At 48.1% G+C, this 18,383-nt stretch overlaps 1 protein-coding gene and 1 long non-coding RNA gene across 2 annotated transcripts in view; one reads left to right on the plus strand and one right to left on the minus strand.

Moving 5' to 3' along the window:
- Positions 1–264: 264 nt before the first annotated feature.
- Positions 265–8,004, plus strand: LOC103123400 (5-hydroxytryptamine receptor 3C-like). The gene is made up of 9 exons (XM_007534056.2): positions 265–331; positions 2,874–3,040; positions 3,361–3,405; positions 3,915–4,024; positions 4,273–4,442; positions 5,042–5,202; positions 5,516–5,720; positions 7,457–7,672; positions 7,793–8,004. The coding sequence occupies exons 1-9, from the start codon at positions 265–267 to the stop codon at positions 8,002–8,004; spliced, it is 1,353 nt and encodes a 450-aa protein (XP_007534118.1).
- Positions 8,005–13,435: 5,431 nt separating this feature from the next.
- The window catches only part of LOC132532820 (uncharacterized), a 47,883-nt gene continuing 42,935 nt past the window's right edge, over positions 13,436–18,383 (minus strand). The window contains exon 3 of the long non-coding RNA XR_009544761.1: positions 13,436–13,681. This is a non-coding gene — a long non-coding RNA (uncharacterized LOC132532820). The remainder of the gene's footprint in view (positions 13,682–18,383) is intronic.

An 18,383-nucleotide genomic window follows, 5' to 3' on the forward strand; every position in this document is an offset into this window, starting at 1 on the left:
TCAAGTTTAAATGACCCATTTGAGGAGGTTGCCAAGAAGAATGCTTCTTTCCTACCCCTGGCCTGGCTTCCTCCCTCCCTGCAGCCCAGAAGGCATTCTGGATGGGGCACAGCTGCGCCTTCTGACCACAACCTCTTGCTGGGGAGTGGCCACCTGTCAGTAGCGGTATTCAAAGCCAGGAACTCAGGTGTGGACCATCCTCCTTTAAGCTTAAGGGTTTGGAAGCTCTTGGCGAGTGCCCAGAGAAGAGTCCAGAGGAAGAGAATGGAAGGGGGGTGGCTTGCAAAGGGGGGACTCCTCCTGTGCCTCACAGTCAGCTTTCTGCTTTCAGGTAAGAGGGGGCAGGAACTGGGGGATGGGCATGTTGTTCTGAGCAAGATTTGGAAACTTATTGTCTAGAACTCAAGCGCTGGGCTACACGCACTCTCTCTGTGAGGGCTACATACATGTCCTCTCTCTGTATTAGCTGTTGTCTCACTTCCTGTAGAGACAGATGACACACCCATCTCTCTCTCTCTTTCAATTTTATTATCTCTATTTATTGGACAGAGATAGACATAAATTGAGAGGGAAGGAGGAGATAGAGGAGAGAAAAAGAGAGACCTGCAGCCCTGCTTCACCACTTGTGAAGCTTTCCCCCTGCAGGTAGGGACCAGGGGCTTGAACCTGGGTCCTTGCACACTGTAACATGTGTGCCTAACCAGGTGAACCAACATGTGGCCCCCACAAACCCATTTCTTTCATCAATACCTCTAGTCACAGTCTGTCTTTTCATTTGCATAAGCATCTACAGATTCCTCTGTTCCAGGAGGCCTGGAGGTGGTGCACCCAGTTGAGTACACATATTATCATTGCACAAGGATCTGGATTCAAGCCCCTGATCCCCACCTGCAAGGGGGAAACTTTATGAGTGGTGGAGCAGTGAGTGCTACAAGCATCTCTTTTTTTCTCTCCCTCACTGTCTTCCTTCCCTTTCAATTTCTCTGTCCTATCAAACTTTAAAAACAAAAAAAAGGGAGAAGACTCTGAGGTGGGGGGGGGGAGAAAAAAAGAGAGGGTAAAATATTAATAATGAGGTTTGAGAAAAAATCCCTCTGTCCCTACATCTCCCCAGTTCTATACCCTCTACAGTGTCCACCATGTCCCTCCAACCCAGATACAGCAACTATGCACAGAGGAGCTCGATTCTGTGGAAATAACTCAGCCTCTTTCCAACTCTGCTTAGGAAGATCTTGTGGAGGAGCTGATGTGGGAGGAAAGGGCAGTGTTTGTTCTTCTGAGCTCTGCGTCTCCCAAGGCTGGAGATATGCCTGAGCAGTTAAAACAGTTAAAGGGGAGGGGGTCGTGTGGTATCACAGCGGGTTAAGCACACATGGCGCAAAACACAAGGACTGGCGTAAGGATCCCGGTTCAAGCCCCGGTACCCCACCAGCAGGGGAGTCAATTCACAGGCGGTGAAGCAGGTCTGCAGGTGTCTATCTTTCTCTCCCCCTCTCTGTCTTCCCCTCCTCTCTCCATTTCTCTGTCCTATGCAACAGTGAATGACATCGACAACAACAATAATAACCACAACAAGGCTAAAACAAGGGCAACAAAAGGGGGGGGAAATGGCCTCCAGGAGCAGTGATTCATAGTGCAACACTGAGCCCCAGCAATAACCCTGGAGGCAAAAAAAGGGGAGGAGAGAGAAGAAGAAGCCACAGGGAAGACTCTGCTGGACCACAGCACAGGCTACTCAGAGTCCCCTGAGGTTGGGGTGCAGGTGTGGTGGGCAGAAGGGAGCCTGTGCTCTTCATTGTCCCTCTCCACCATCCACTTGCCGATCAGTGAACCCTTCAAGATGGAGCAGATGAAAACGACTCTCACAGAGCTTACAGGGAGCCTGAGAACTTGAGCAGGGCATTGTACAGAGTAGGTGGTCAACACATTCACACTGAAGACAACAAAAATGCAGAGCAGATACATCCTGGATACAATATTTCAATTCTATCCACATTGTTCCTTTTGGGAAATGAAGAAGCATGAAAGTAGAAAAGAAAAATGAAAATAAATAAATAAAATGCTGGTAGAGTGTTCAGAGATTATGAGGAAAAGTCATAGCAGACTAACAGACCTAGAGAGAAAGGAAGAAACAGGATTCTCCCAGTAGATATTTGCATACAGGGTAGGCTTTATCCGGAGTGAAAGCCTAGGAAGAAGACTGAGCCCTGGCTCTCCTCACCACCTAGACCTCTATCATTTGCCTGCTAGCCCAGCCCTTCCTCCCCAGCTCTGGAAGGAGGGGAACCTTGGTCAAGGAAGGCACCTTCTTTTTTGGCTGGGTGCTTGGGCGTCAGCCCTGGCACTCACATCTCTCACTCAGGAAACGCTGTTGGAGGACAGTTTGGGGAAAACACCACCCTCCCCCTGCACTCTGCAGGAAGTTAGGGAGAAGGGCCAGAGGCAGGGCCAGCAGCCTGTACATCCTGCCCCAACCTGACTACAAAGGCCACCAGACAGAAGATGGAGGCAAATGTGGCACCTGGAGACAAAGGCTCAAGCACATCCCCTGAAGGCCTCACCCTTCCCCAGAAAGGACTAGAAAGCTGGAAAGACCAGGAGGCTGGAGGATGGGGAGGGGGCACTTTTCCCTCCCCCTCCCACATCTACATGCCTATATGGCTTATACTTTCTTCTCCTTTTCTGTCCTTAGTGTCTCCCAACAAATGCTCATCTTCTCCCTGAAACATGACAGGCTCTTTATGATTCCTCCATGTAGGAATCAGTCTAGAACTCCACTCCCCGTGAGAGGCAGCTGGGGAATGATCCCAGAGAGCTGCTCCCTCTCTCCCCTCAGCAACACCAAAGCCCTCTCTGGCCTCGGTTCCCTACAGGGAAGGCAGGTGCCTTCACCATCAACTGTTCAGGCTTTCACCAGAATGGGGTGGACCCCGCTGGCTTCCAGGCCATCTTTGACCAGAAGGACTTCCGTCCAGTCACCAACTACAGCATCCCCATGAGAGTCAACATCTCCTTCACCCTGTCTGCCATCCTGAATGTGGTGAGTGCTGACTACTGCATTCTCTGCAGAACTCTAGCAGAGAGCTGGGACCCTTTACCTCATCCTGGGAGCTGGAGGGCAGGAATGCTGTGGGGACATCTCTGCAGGGAGTATATAGATAGATATATTCCCAGTAGATCTTGTGCTGTTTTTCCTCTGCATTGTCCACTCTGCATTTCTCTGACCTACCTTTCTTCTGGGGCTCATGATCAAACAGCTGAGGTGTCCCAGGAGCTCCCTTCAGAACAAAAGCTCTGACCGATCCCACTGCACTAACAATCCTGGGTGATGAAGCCCTTTTGTTTTTGTTCTTTGCTCAGGATGCACAACTTCAGCTGCTGACATCATTTATGTGGTTAAAGTTGGTATGTGAATTCAGATTTCTCCATCTCTCTCTCTCTCTCTCTCTCTCTCCCTCCCTCCCCCTCCCCCTCCCCTCTCCTTCTCCCTCTCCCTCTTTCTCTCCCCCTCTTTCTCTCCCTCTCCCTCTCCTTGTCCTCTCTCTGCCTCTATTTTTAGAAAAAAGAAGAAGCAGCAGCTACATGTATGGGAATGTGCATGCCATGATACTACCTGCTAATAAAAGCTATGTGCTAGCTTTTTTTTTTTTTTTTTTGCTAGAACAAGAAACTGCTAATAACAGGATGGTAGTGGGGATGTAGACTGAGTTAGAGTGACAGTAAGTTGACAATGGGTAAAATTGCTTCTTCTGTTATACTCTCCAGACAGGCTATAGTGCTGGCATCTGTCCCTAGCACAGCACACTTAGGGAAGCATGCATATGTGGGTATTTCTAAGACAGTGAAAGGGTAAGAGATACTGATGTAGCCTCGCCCCAGGGTTGGCATCACTCTCCATCTGCTCTGTGCTCTAGACCTGGCATAACCCCTTCATCAGCTGGGACCCAGAAGAATGTGGTCAGATCAAGAAACTCAGTGTGACCATTGAGAATCTGTGGCTGCCAGACATCTTCATCATGGAATCGTGGGTATCAGGGCTGGGGTGTGAAGGGGAGCCCCTTCTGCAAGGGAGCAGGCCAGGGATGACACAGGGCATACACACTGAGTGAGGCCACCAGAACTTGAAGGAGCAGAGCGGAGCTAGAAACAGAAGGACTAGGGGTGAGGCGGCAGTCATACTGCGGAGCCCGGGGGAGCCCTGCTTCCGGAGAGAAACTCCACCTGATGGGAAACCCGGGGCATGTGTCTGCCTCCCTCCCCGCTACCTCCCAGCATGGACGTGGATCAGACCCCGGAAGGCCTGTCCGCATACGTGGCTCATGACGGCCAAGTCGTCTACAACAGGCCGGTGCGGGTGACCAGCATCTGCAGCCTGGACATCTTCTACTTCCCCTTCGACCAGCAGAACTGCACCCTCACCTTCAGCTCCTTCCTCTACACGGGTGAGCCGCAGTGCTGGGAAGAGGGCTGCGGGAAGGGACCGAGAATGGGGTGGCAAAAGAAGCCAGTCACGCAGCCAGGCGGTAGCACAGTGGATTAAGCACAGCTGGCCTAAAGCACAAGGCGTAAAGATACCGGTTTGAGTCCCCAGCTTCCCACCTGCAGTGTGGAGGGGGGTCTCTTTGTAAGAGGTGAAGCAGGTCTGCAGGTGTCTATCTTTCTCTCCCCCTTTCTGTCTTCCCCTCCTCTCTCAAAGGGAAAGACAAAGAGAGAAAGGAAAGAGAGGAAAGGAGAGGAGAGGTGGTGGGGGAAGCTGCAGCATTGCTACAGCCCTTGTGAAGCTTCCCCACTACAGGAGAGGAATGGGGACTTGAACCTGCATCCTTACACTCTGTAATGGGTGTACTCAACCAGGCCACCACCCCACCCCAACAGAGTCACTTCCTAAACTCATGAAAAGGGACCGTGGAATCTGCTCAGTGGGCATGTGTGGATGATGGGGGCAGCCAGCAAGCATGCTCTGCGGTGGCTTCTGCCTCCTCTACACGGTAGCTATGTGGGGTGGGGGCGTGTGCTGAGTGAGTGGGTGTCTCCCCTGCAGTGGAGCACCTGCTGCTGGGCATGGACAAGGAGGTGCAGGAGATGACAAGTACCTCGCGCAGGGTGGCCCGCACACAGGGGGAGTGGGAGCTGCTGAGCATCAGCAAGGCCACCCCGAAGATGTCTGTGGGCTCCAGTCTGTTTGACCAGATCCTGTTCTATGTAAGCTGTGGGGGGAGGGTGGGAGCTGTCTCCCACCTCCCCAGTCAGACCCAGCCAAGCCCCAGAGCCTCTCACTGCTTCTCCAGAAAGAGTAAGCCCTGGGCTCCATAGCCCTTGCAGCCTCCCCTTCTCCTCAGCCCCCAGAGTATTGCCGCTTCTGGACAGGGGTTTTCTTTGGTGGGGGGGGAGTGTGAAGAGCTGCTTCTTACCCACCCCCTGGAAGGGGTGAGGACATGAAGGAAGGAAGCAGCTCTCCCTCCCCACCCCTGTCCCAGCTCCACCTGGCTCTCCACTCGCCCCCTCTCACCTGCAGGTGGCCATCAGGCGCAGGCCCAGCCTCTACGTCCTCAACCTCCTGGTGCCCAGCGGCTTCCTGGTGGCCATCGACGCCCTCAGCTTCTACCTGCCGGCTGAAAACGAGAACCGCGCCCCGTTCAAGATCACCCTGCTGCTGGGCTACAACGTCTTCCTGCTCATGATGAACGACCTGCTGCCCGCCAGCGGCACCCCCCTCATCAGTACGGGCCCATCCCCTACCGCCCCTCCAATGTTGGAAAAAGAAAAAGAAACATGGAGTTAGGATGGGAAGGAAGACAAGTTAGACCAGCTAAGGCAGGAGAAAGGTCGTCTGAGAAAGGTTTCTCTGCGGGAGTCGGGCTGTAGCGCAGCGGGTTAAGCGCAGGTGGCGCAAAGCACAAGGACCGGCATAAGGCTCCCGGTTCGAACCCTGGCTCCCCACCTGCAGGGGAGTCGCTTCACAGGCGGTGAAGCAGGTCTGCAGGTGTCTTATCTTTCTCTCCTCCTCTCTCCATTTCTCTCTGTCCTCTCTAACAATGACATCAATAACTACAAGAACAATTTAAAAAAAGGGCAACAAAAGGGAATAAATAAATAAATAAATATTTAAAAAAAAGAGAAAGGTTTCTCTGGGGTGCAGATGGTAGTGCACCCATTTAAACACACACGTTACCATGCAGAGGAACCCAGATGCAAGCCCCCACTCCCCACCTGCAGGGGGGAAGCTTCACGAACAGTGTTGCATGTCTGTCTCCCTCTCTGTCTCCCCCTTCCCTCTCAATTTCTCTCTGTCTCTATGATTTAAATAAATAAAATATTATTAAAATATTAGAAAGAAAAGAAAGGGTTCTCTGAAAGAGAGAAACAGCATAATGATTATGCAAAAAAAAAAAAAACTTTCATGCCTGAAGTTCCTTGGTCCCAGGTTCAATCCCCGGCACCACCATAATCCAGAGTTTATCAGTATCTGGTCTTTCTGTCTCTCTCCTTCTCTGTGTGTTTCCCCCCCCCTCTCTCTTAAAACTTTATTTATTGGATAAGGCATAGAGAAATTTAGAGAAAAGGGGAAAAGAAGGAGGGAGACAGAGAGACACCTGCAGTCCTCCTTCACCACTCCTGCAGGTGGAGACTGGGGGCTTGAACCTGGGTCCTTGTGCATGGTATTGTGTGTATCTACCAGGTGTGCCACCACCCTGCTTCTCTCTCATTAAAATAAAATAAAATAAAGAAAAGAGGGGAAAAAAGAATAAGGGGGGAGGAAGGGCAAAGGAGAGAGTCACCTACTCTCTGGAGACTGGATGACTTGGCTGCAGAGTGCGTTCCCTGCATGCAGGAGGCCCTGAATTCCATCCCTGGCACCTAAAGAAGGAAGGAAATGGGTCGGGCGGTGGTGCACTGGGTTAAGCGCGCATAGTACAAAGCTCGAGGACCTGCCCAAGGATCCTGGTTCAAACCCCCAGCTCCCCACCTGTAGGGTGGTTGTTTCACAAGTGTTAAAGCAAGTCTGCAGGTGTCTTTCGTTCTCTCCCCCTCTCTATCTTCCCCTCCTCCCTCCTCCCTCAAATTTTCTCTGTTCTATCCAATAAAACAGAAAAAAAAAAGGCCATCAGGGACACTGGTTTTGTAGTACAGCCACTGAGCCCCAGCAATAATCCTAAAGGCAAAAAAAAAAAGGAGGAGGAGGAAATGGTGCTCTCCTCTCACTCCCTCTGTTCAAGAGGTGGGCTCTCTGGCTGCCCAGGAACTGGCAGAGTACATGGAGGACTGGGCCCTCAGGTGTGAGGTCCTAAGAACAGTTATTACCAATGCAAATGCTGGACTAATGCTCTGATTCTCTCTCTCTCATTAATAAGAAAATCCGTCTTTAAAAAACAAAGTGGACTATTGTCTGGGACAGATTAAAGGGGCCTAGTGGTCCTTTTGCACCTGCCCCACTCAGGTCATTCCCCCCCCCCAGGTGTGTACTTGGCCCTGTGTCTGGCCCTGATGGTGGCCAGTCTGCTGGAGACCATCTTCATCACCTACCTGCTGCACGTGGCCACCACCCAGCCCCCACCCGTGCCCCCCTGGCTCCATACCCTGCTGCTCTGTGCCCCCCGTCCAGCCAACTGCTGCCCCACACTGCCCTACAAGCTGGCCCAGGGCCCCCACCTGCCCCCTGCCCAGCAGCCTGGTAAGGAAGTGGGCACTGCCCACACTCTCCCTCTGTATGGCCGGCCCAAGTCCCCCAGGTCCCGTCCTGCCCTCCCTGCACCCTTCCTACTGTGTGGCTGAACCTCTGTCCTCTCCACAGGCCTGAAGGAGCCGGGGAAGCCAGAGGAGCCCGTGCGGATGGCCCCTGACCAGCAGGAAGCAGAGCTGAACCAGGGCTCAGGATCCACAGGGGTGCGACTAGCTGACCAGTGGGTGTGTCTCTGCCACATGACGGACGCCTTCCTCTTTCGACTCTACCTGCTCTTCCTGGTCTCCTCTGTCATCACTGTCATTGCCCTCTGGAGCACCTAGGAGCGACTTCTAGTGGCACTGCAACACTGGGAGCAGGTGGGCTAGCTCACTTGGACAATGTGCTGCTTTGCCATGTGCATGACCCAGGTTAGAGCCCAGCCTCCACTACACAGAAGGAAGCTTTGGTGCTGTGGTCTCTTTCACTTTTTCTTTTTCTGCTTCTAACAAAACAACAAACAGCAGTGGGCCCTCCCCATCCCGCCAGCTGGTGCTTCTGCTTAGGCCTACAGACACAGCCCCAGAGAAGCCCCAGGACCCTTGCTACATTCCCTGTTCCTAAACAGGCCTCTGGCTGACTCGGGAACAAGACTGAGTTTCCACAAGAGTGTGAATTCAAAATATACATGTGTGTCTTTGAAATACAGTCTCGATGGAAAAAAATAAAAAAGAATGCTTCATTGTATGAAGACAAATATTCCTCTCTGGCGTCACCCACACTCATGGTGTAGAGAGTAGCATTAAGTGTTGTTAAAATTCAGTGGCTCCTGCCGGGCTAGCTTCACGGGCGGGTAACAGAGACGCGGAGACAACGGCTGGGCAGGGAAGCTGTATTTCTTTATTCAGGAACAACGATTCATAAACTAAGACAAACTAATCACTAAACAGAACTCTGCTGTCTCTTTTCGGCGGCGCAAGCACTCTCTCTTACTCTGGAACTCAGGAACCCTGGAACTCTGGCGGGGTTCCTAGGGGCGGGGCCAAGCGGCCCATGAAACTAACTGGACTGATCCAATTCTCTTGGCAGGGGAGAACTAGAACAACCCAATGTAAAGCATACAACAATTCCCCCTTTTCTTTTTAACTAAATGGCTACAATATCAGGGGTGTGGGGTGAACAGAAACCTATATCATACAGGCATTTTTAAAAAAGAAACTGGCACAAACATGTAAGCAAGTAACAAGAACCAGTGTGCTGCCAAGGGAAGGCCTGAGGGGGCCATATCTTGCCTCTGTGGGCAAAACTTTATCAGCTTAAAAAACATTTCTTGCCTTTGGGGGGGCGTACTTTCTTGCCTCTGGGGGGCGTACTTGCCTCGACGGGCATTTGCATGGGGGCGGGGAACTGCCTAGAGTCCCAAAGGCAGCTGGCTACAATTTACTTACTATGAAACAAAACTTGTTATTAGCATATTTCTAATAGAGAAGGAATTTGAGACTTTTACATATCAACAACATCTTTTAACCTTTTGTTACGCCCATTCAAGATGGAGTTGTGCGCAGAAAAGGAAACCTCAGGCATGAGAATAATTAGCATAGCCATTGTGCGATCTACCATTTCTAATAGAGAAGGTAATGGAGAGTTTTACATATCAACAAGTCTATTTAACCTTTTGTTTAGACCAACTTAGTTAAAATATATTGATTGTTAACTAATTTTTACCTCAGACTTTAAATGTAAGTTAATTTTATCTTTATGAGAATTACGTTGAAAAGCTTTTTTCATTTAACTTTGACTAGTAAGAATTTAGCCTTAAAGTTACTGTTTACCAAACTTTAAACATACACATAAACATGGTCATTAATACACAAGGAGAGAAACCTTTGTTACGAAGACATGTCATTTTAAACATGAATTTAAATCTGTACTGTCTTAGTTGTTGGGGGGGGGTGTTCACCATCCGGAGGTGGCTTCCTGCGCAGCTTCACTTCTAGGAATTGCAGGTTGCGATCTCTGCACAAATCTCTGCGTACTCCAGCTTGTCTGTCTTCAGACCGGACTGGCAGCTGGAGATCTCGTGTGCCCAGTTTCGGCAGGGAGCCCAGGGGTCCGGGAGGTCCAGGATCGTTCCAGAATTCATAGCAAGAGGGCAGGCAGGCCAGCTTTGTAGAAGGCGTAAGCCTAGGTGCCCAGGGGTGGCGGCCATGATAGGCCACTGTGGCCCTGCCCCATGGCCCTGCCATGTCTGCTGCCCTGTTCGCAGTGGCCGAGCAGCATGGAGGGATCACGGCATGGAGAGCCAGCTCCTGTGGGTTGGCCTGCATGCTGGCATCGGGCTCCTGCGTGGTGGCATCGGGCTCCTGTGTGTTGGCATCGGGCTCCTGCGTGTTGGCGTCAGGCTCCTGTGTGGTGGCATCGGGCTCCTGCGTGTTGGCGTCAGGCTCCTGTGTGGTGGCATCGGGCTCCTGCGTGTTGGCGTCGGGCTCCAGCGTGGTGGCATCAGCCTCCTGCGGGCTGCGGGGTTGCGGGGCTGCGGGCTGCGGGGTTGCGGGGCTGCTTCAACTCTCGAACTCTGAAACTCTGGCACTTTGGAACCCTCTCTCGGGGTTCCTTCAGGGCAGGGCCAAGCAGGCCCGCGAAACTAACTGGACTGATCCAATTCTCTTGGCGGGGGAGAACTAGAACAACCCAATGTAAAGCATACAACAATTAAGCTTTTTTTTATTTTTTCTTTTTTGCCTCCAGGGTTATCACTGGGGCTCGGTGCCTGCACAATGAAGTCACTGCTCCTGGAGGCCAATTTTTTCCCATTTTTGTTGCCCTTGTTGTTATTGTCATCATAGTTATTGCTTTTGTTGTTGTTGGATAGAATAAAATAAAACAAAACAAAATAAAATAAAAATAGCAGGGACCATGCAGTGGCACACCTACTAGAATGCACATCTTACCATACACAAAGACCCAAGTTCAAGACCCCAGCCCCACCTACAGGGTGGAGGCTTCCTATGTGGTGAAGCAGGTCTGCAATCTCTCTTTCTCTTTCCCTATCTCCCCATGCCCTCTCAGTTTCTCTACAAAAAAATAAATAAATACATAAAAAGAAGTACATTCTAGAAAGAAGGGAGAAGGGCAAGAGGAGGTAGAGGAAGGAGGAAAGGGAAATGCAGGCCTAGGGTAGCTGGTGCCCCCTGGTGGCCGGCTAGCACATGGTGAGGCCACACACCCAGCATGTCCTTGTGCCTAAGTGAGAACTTCTGGTCAGGAGAAAAGCAATTCAAAATGAAGGAACGAGGGAAGTACTCATTCATTCATTTACCCAGTTTCTACCAATATATTAAACTTGTTTGTCAGGGCTGGAGACACAGGACACTCAAAGATGACTCAGAGTAGACACTAGAGTTCTGTGTTGAACTGAGAGCCTGGAAGTGACCTACACTGACCCACACCATCATAGGAGTGAGAGCAGGCCAGCAAAAAGGTCCCCTTTAGGGTTTATAAAACAAGGTTTATAAAACATCAGGAATTTTAGATAAAAAAGGGCAGGTTTGGGGGTCAGACGATAGCGCAGTGGGTTAAGCGCACGTGGTGCAAAGCTCAAGAACCTGTGTAAGGATCTCGGTTCGAGCCCTTAGCTCCACACCTGCTGTGAAATTGATTCACAGGCGGTGAAGCAGATCTGCAGGTGTCTACCTTTCTCTCCCCTCTCTGTCTTCCCCTCCTCTCTCCATTTCTTTCTGTCCTACAACAACGATATCAATAAAAACAAAAATAGTAATAAATGCAACAACAATAAAAAAAAAAACAAGAGCAACAAAAGGGGGAAAAGGCAAAAAAAAAAAAAAGGGCAACAAAAGAGAATAAATAAATAAATAAATATTGTGGTCCAGGAGGTGGCACAGTGGTAAAGCTTTGGACTCTCAAGCATGAGGTCCTGAGTTTGATCCCCAGCAGCACATGTACCAGTGTGATGTCTGGTTCTTTCTCTCTCCTCCTATCTTTCTCATAAATAAATAAAATCTTTAAAATAAATAAATAAATATTTTTAAAAGGGTAGATTTAAGTGGAATGAGAATAAACAGTTGAGTGAATAATTAAAGATACTTAAAACATAGATTGGGGCTGGGCAGTGGTGCACCTGGCCAAGCGCACACATTACCTTGCACAGGGTTTGAGCCCCTACAGAGGAGATGGTTCACAAGTGGTGAAGCAGGTCCGTAGGTGTTTCTCTGTCTCTCCCCTCTACCTCCTCCCCCTCTCAATCTCTCTCTCTTTTTTATACTAATAATAGCCATAGGAATGTTTTTTTATTGGGGGATGAATGGTTTATAGTCAACAGAAAAAATACAATAGTTTGTACATGCGTAACATTTCCCAGTTTCTCATAACAACTCCCAGTTTCCCACACACAATAACCCACTAGGTCATCCTCTGCCATCATGTTCCAGGACCTGAACTCCCCCCTCTCAATTTCTATCTGTCCTATCTAGTAGTAGTAGTAGTGGTAGTAGTGGTGGTAATGGTAATGGAGGTGGGGGAAAGGGAAGGTGGCCACTGGGAGTGGCAGATTCCTAGTGCTGTCCCCAGTGCTGGCCCTGGTGGCCATTAAAAAAGGGGGTGGGGCAGTGACACACTGGGTTAAGTGCACATAGTACAAAGCGCAGGGACCAGCTCAGGAATCCCAGTTTGAGACTCTGGCTCCCCACCTGAGGGCGGGGGGGGGGGGTCACATCACAAGTGGTGAAGCAGGTCTGCAGGTATCTATCTTTCTCTCCCTCTCTGTCTACCCCTCCTCTCTCCATTTCTCTCTGTCCTATCCGACAACAATGACATTGATGACAGCAATAATAATAACCACAACAACAATATAACAAGTGCAACAAAAGGGGGAAAAATGGCCTCCAGGAGCAGTGGATTTGTGGTGCAAATGCTGAGCCCCAGCAATAACCCTGGAGGCTAAATAAATAAAGTAAAGTAAAGTAAAAAAGAACAAAGTAGGAGCCGGGCAGTAGCACAATGGGTTAAGTGCACATGGCGCAAAGCCCTAAGACTGGCTTAAGAATCCCAGTTCGAGCTCCCAGCTCCCCACCTATGGGGGGGGGGGGGTTTGCTTCATAAGTGGTGAAGCAGATCTGCAGATGTCTATCTTTCTCTCCCCTTCTCTGTCATCCCCTCGTCTCTCAAATTCTCTCTGTCCTTTCCAACAACAACAAGGGCAACAAATGGAAAAAATGGCCCCCAGGAGCAGTGGATTTGTGGTGCAGGCACTGAGCCCCAGCAATAACCTTGAAGGCAAAATATATGTATATATATGTAAAAGTAAGGCTTCAGCAAACTTAAAGCTAGAATTACATACGGATTTACTAACTGAATACTGCATTCTAAAGAAATTGCCTTTATATTTGTGCTTTTAAAGGTATGAAACAATGCCCTATAGACTTCAGGTGATATTTGATCACATGTGTCTTGATATTAATTGCTAGCCATGCAACTACCTTATTATCTCTAAAAGTAGCATGACTACCTTATTATCTCTAAAAGTAGCATGACTACCTTATTATCTCTAAAAGTAGCATGACTACACAGGCAGATTTGGGGGGAGGGTTGTACATTTTCACTTTAGTAATAAAACTTAAGAAACATGAACCACAAAGTAAATTACTTTTGATGCAAGTATGTATTACAGCTTCCTGTCAATCACATGACGCAAGTAGATAATGAGGCAGCAAAGTCAAAAGACTTTGTTTTAACATTTATTTTATTATTATATTATACAACAATAGCAAACCATGAATAAAAGATCCACCTCAGGTCAACAGATCAATACTGTTGAACTATTAACAACAAAAAGTACTGGGGGAAAAAAAAACTCACAGTGCCCAGCTCTTCCCAGGGCTCCAAGGATCTTGAGGGGTGGGGGTGTCAAGCCTGAATCTCAGGACAACCTGCATTGAGGGTTTCAGTTTAGAGACATCTCACTTCAGCAGCCCTGAGTCAGCAGGATCTTGTTGAGAGATGCATCTGGAAGGAAGGGGAGACAGTGAACAGTGGATGGTGGACAGTGGTGCACTGGGTTAAGTGCACATAGTACAAAGTAAGGTCCTACGCAAGGATCCTGGTTCAAGCCTCCAGCTCCCCACCTGCGGGGGGGTGGGGGGCAGTCACTTCACAAGTGGAGAAGCAGGTCTGCAGGTGTCTGCCCTCCTCCAGAGGGGCCCCACTGGCCCTAAGATTTGGACAAAAGTGCAAACTGTGCTTGGTATGCCTACACTGCCCAAAGGTTCCTGATGAGTGTGGACACACTGCCAGATTCTTCTCTGACCTGTGAACTAATCTATATTCAAGGTCTTAAAAAGCTTTAATAAAAGCTTAGTGAATTGTCTTATTTAAAAAAAAAGGGGGGGGCAAGTCAGGCGGTAGCACAGTGAGTTAAGTGCAGGTGGTGCAATGTGCAAGGATCCTGGTTTGAGCCCCCAGCTCCCCACCTGCAGAGGAGTCACTTCACAAGCGGTAAAGCAAGTCTGCAGGTCTCCCCCTCTCTGTCTTCCCCTCCTTTCTCCATTGCTCTCTGTCCTATCCAACATCGATGACATCAATAACAACAACAATAAAACAGCAAGGGCAACAAAAGGGAATAAATAAATATGTATTAAAAGCTACCTGAAAATAAATTGAGTGTTGCCAAATAATTTTTTAATTGTTTTATTTTTTTTAATTGGGGAATTAATGTTTTACATTCAACAGTAAGTACAATAGTTTGTACATGCATAACATTCCCCAGTTTCCCATATAATAATACAACCCCCACTAGATCCTCTGAATCCTTCTTAGACCTGTATTCTCCCCACCAACCCCACCCCAGAGTCTTTTACTTTGGTGCAATACGCCAATTCCATTTCAGGTTCTACTTCTGTTTTCTTTTCTGATCTTGTTTTTCAACTTCTGCCTGAGAGTGAGATCATCCCATATTCATCCTTCTGTTTCTGACTTATTTCACATAACATGAATATTTCAAGGTCCATCCAAGATCGGCTGAAAACGGTGAAGTCACCATTTTTTACAGCTGAGTAGTATTCCATTGTGTATATATACCACAACTTGCTCAGCCACTCATCTGTTGTTCGACACCTGGGTTGCTTCCAGGTTTTGGCTATTACAAATTGTGCTGCCAAGAATATATGTGTACACAGATCTTTTTGGATGGATATGTTGGGTTCCTTAGGATATATCCCCAGGAGAGGAATTGCAGGATCATAGGGTAGGTCCATTTCTAGCCTTCTGAGAGTTCTCCAGACTTTTCTCCACAGAGGTTGGACCAATTGACATTCCCACCAGCAGTGTAGGAGGGTTCCTTTGACCCCACACCCTCTCCAGCATTTGCTGCTGTTACCTTTTCTGATGTATGACATTCTCATGGGAGTGAAGTAGTATCTCATTGTTGTCTTGATTTGTATTTCTCTGACAATCAGAGACTTGGAGCATTTTTTTCATGTGTTTCTCGGCCTTTTGGATCTTTTCTGTGGTGAATAGTCTGTCCATGTCCTCCCCCCGTTTTTGGATGGGGTTATTTGTTGTCTTGTTGTTGAGTTTGGCAAGTTCTTTATATATACTGGTTATTAAACTCTTGTCTGATGTATGGCATGTAAAGATCTTCTCCCATTCTGTGAGGGGTCTGTTGGTTTGGGTAGTGGTTTCTTTTGCTGTGAAGAAGCTTTTTAATTTGATGTAGTCCCATAGTTTTATACTTGCCTTAGTCTTCTTTGTAATTGGGTTCGTTTCATTGAAGATATCTTTAAAATTTATGCGGAAAAGAGTTCTGCCAATATTTTCTTCTAAGTATCTGATAGTTTGTGGTCTAACATCCAAGTCCTTGATCCACTTGGAATTTACTTTTGTATTTGGTGAAATACAGTGATTCAGTTTCATTCTTCTGCATGTTTCAACCCATTGTTTCCAACACCATTTGTTGAAGAGACTCTGCTTTCCCCATTTAATAGTCTGGGCCCCTTTGTCAAAGATTAGATGTCCATAGGTGTGGGGGCAATTTTTTTTTTGCCTCCAGGATTACTGCTGGGGCTCCGTGTCTGTGCTATGAATTTACTGTTCCTGGAGGCCATTTTTCCCACATTATTGCCCTTGTTGTAGTTGTTATTTTTTTAATGTTTTATTTATTTATTCCCTTTTGTTGCCTTTGTTGTTTTATTGTTGTAGTTATTATTGTTGTTGGATAGGACAGAGAGAAATGGAGAAAGCAGGGGAAAACAGAGTGGGGGAGAGAAAGATAGACACCTGCAGGCCTGCTTCACTGCCTGTGAAGTGACCCCCCTGCAGGTGGGGAGCCAGGGGCTTGAACCGGGATCTTTACGCCTGTCCTTGCGCTTTGCGCCACGTGCACTTAATAACAACTTATTTTTTAATTTCAGGTAGAGAACAACAGAAAGAGAGACACAGAGAGAAAGAGAGATACCACAGCATTGCTCCACTACTCATGAAGTTTCCCCTGTGCTGGTATATGTGTGTGTGTCCTGGGGAAGCCACTTACTGGCCCCAAACAATTTTAAAGAAAACAAAGGATATACATCCACTAACATGTACCTGTGATTTTCATCACTGACCTGCTGCTGAAGTTGAGGAGTTGGTGAACTCTTTCTTTTCTTCTTTGGAGCAAGAACTCTGCTTGCTTGACAAGGCCTAACACAAATCTCCCCCCCTTTTGCCTGAACTTGTAGAAGAGAACAAACACAGCTTCTGATTTCTGGTTCTCTAGTTAACTGAGATCAGTACTGTTTATCCCCTGAAACTAGTCAGACTTGGAGACAAGCATTTCTTGTTCAAATGATTAAGATTTCTGATTACAGCAATAACCCCATGATGGACCCTTCCCCAGACTGCATGTCTATGTCTCCTATGAAAATATCTAAGGTAAGGTAGCTGGGCGGTAGGGCAGCAGGTTAAGCACACATAACACGAAGCCCAAGGACTGCATAAGGATCCCACTTCGAGCCTCCGGCTCCCCACATGTAAGGGGGTCTCCTCACAAGCGGTGAAGCTGGTCTGCAGGTGTCTGTCTTTCTCTCCCCTTCTCTGTCTTCCCCTCCTCTCTCAATTTCTCTCTGTCCTATCCAACAACAATGACAGCAATAACAACAACAATAATAACAACAAAGATAAACAACAAGGGCAACGAAAGGGAAAAAAAACAGCCTCCAGGAGTAGTGGATTTGTAGTGCAGGCACTGAGCCCCACCGATAACCTGGAGGCAAAAAAAAAAAAAAAAAGAAAGAAAGGAAGGAAGGAAGGAAGGAAGGAAGGAAGGAAGGAAGGAAGGAAGGAAATATGGAAGGCTTTGGTGTACTGCACCAAAGTAAAGGACTCTGGGGTGGGGATGGGAGGGATGCTCAGCTCCTGGAACAGGGTGGTGGAAGAGGACCTAGGTGAAAGGTTGGAGTGTTATGTAGAAAACTGAGAAACATTACGCATATACCAACTACTTTATTTTACTATAAACCATGAATTCCTCCAATAAAGAAAAAAAAGTGGGGGCCAGGCGGTGGTGCACCTGGCTAAGGGCACACACTACAGTGCACAAGGACCCAGGTTCAAGCACAGTATGCGCTTTTCGCCTAAGTCTTGGGGACAGAGGGGTCTGAGTGGTGGGACCAGCACCCCCTACAGGGCAGTCAGCATTTGAAGGATGTCAGTATAGGTTTTTTTTTGGTTCTGACTATGAATGCTTGATCTAAGGGAAAATTTGAACTGTGGAATCAGTTTTGACTTGCCTTTAATCTTTTCAAATAATAAAAATAAATAAAGATTAGAAACCAAATTGAGCATTACAGGGCCCAAGTTCAAACACCTGGTCCCCACCTGCAGGGGGAAAGCTTCATGAACAGTGAAGTGGGGCTGCAGGTGTCTCTCTGTCTCTTTCCCTCCCTCTCTATCTCCCCCTTCTGTCTTGATTTCTGGTTGTCTCTATCCAATAAATAAATAAAGATAATAAAAAAAATTTAAAAAGAAATCAAAATGTGGGACAAATAGCATAATGGCTATTGGAAACGACTCTCATGCCCAGGTTCAAAGTCCCAGGTTCAATCCCCTGCACCAAATGACTGAGAAGTTTCCAGAACTCAAGGCACAAACCTTCATGCTGAGAGATTACAACAAGGTCTGAATGTGGTAAATGTCAGCCATCTATAACCATACACAGAGCCATGAAAGAGCAAAGGCTGAAAATATCTTCAAAGCCAAGGGAACCTCACACACAGGCACCTTTCCGGAAAGGTCACAGATCTCAGTGGTCAACCACTGCCTTCAGTATTCAAAGGCAGTTTCAAGGTGTGGCCGGTGCTGCTCAATCTGGGGCATCTTTTCCGAGCAGATTCAGACAAAGGAGATGGGAGGAAGCCGGTGCCTCCGTGTGAAAGTCGTCTTCTACCTTGTTTTCGATCTTCTGCTTACAGGTAAGAAAGGGAAAGGAGGGAGAATGCCTGGGAACTTCTGTCAAGTTCCGCCATTTCCTAGCTGTGCTCCCAGAACTCCCAACCAGACTGTCCTCCTTTGACAGAAAGAAGCTCCCCCTGCAGGGACTGGCCACACACAACTCTCAGTTTTCCTCCCCTGAGCTATGCCAGCTGTCTTCTCTTCCCTCTAGCCTCTCTGAGCCTCATCTCCCTACACACAGATGTGACTCTGACTGCAGCTGACGCACATTCGACTGCAGCAT

This window comes from Erinaceus europaeus, chromosome 14 (assembly GCF_950295315.1).
Source record: "Erinaceus europaeus chromosome 14, mEriEur2.1, whole genome shotgun sequence".
In the NCBI taxonomy this organism is placed as follows: Eukaryota; Metazoa; Chordata; class Mammalia; order Eulipotyphla; family Erinaceidae; genus Erinaceus; species Erinaceus europaeus.

What these genes read in the sequence shown, in the direction of transcription:
- LOC103123400 (XM_007534056.2), top strand. Translation starts at nt 265, where the DNA reads ATGGAAGGGGGGTGGCTTGCAAAGGGGGGACTCCTCCTGTGCCTCACA. An exon ending in GACATCTTCATCATGGAATC is followed by an intron (nt 4,025 to 4,272) that starts GTGGGTATCAGG and finishes GCTACCTCCCAG; the next exon opens with CATGGACGTGGATCAGACCC. An exon ending in CAGCTCCTTCCTCTACACGG is followed by an intron (nt 4,443 to 5,041) that starts GTGAGCCGCAGT and finishes TCTCCCCTGCAG; the next exon opens with TGGAGCACCTGCTGCTGGGC.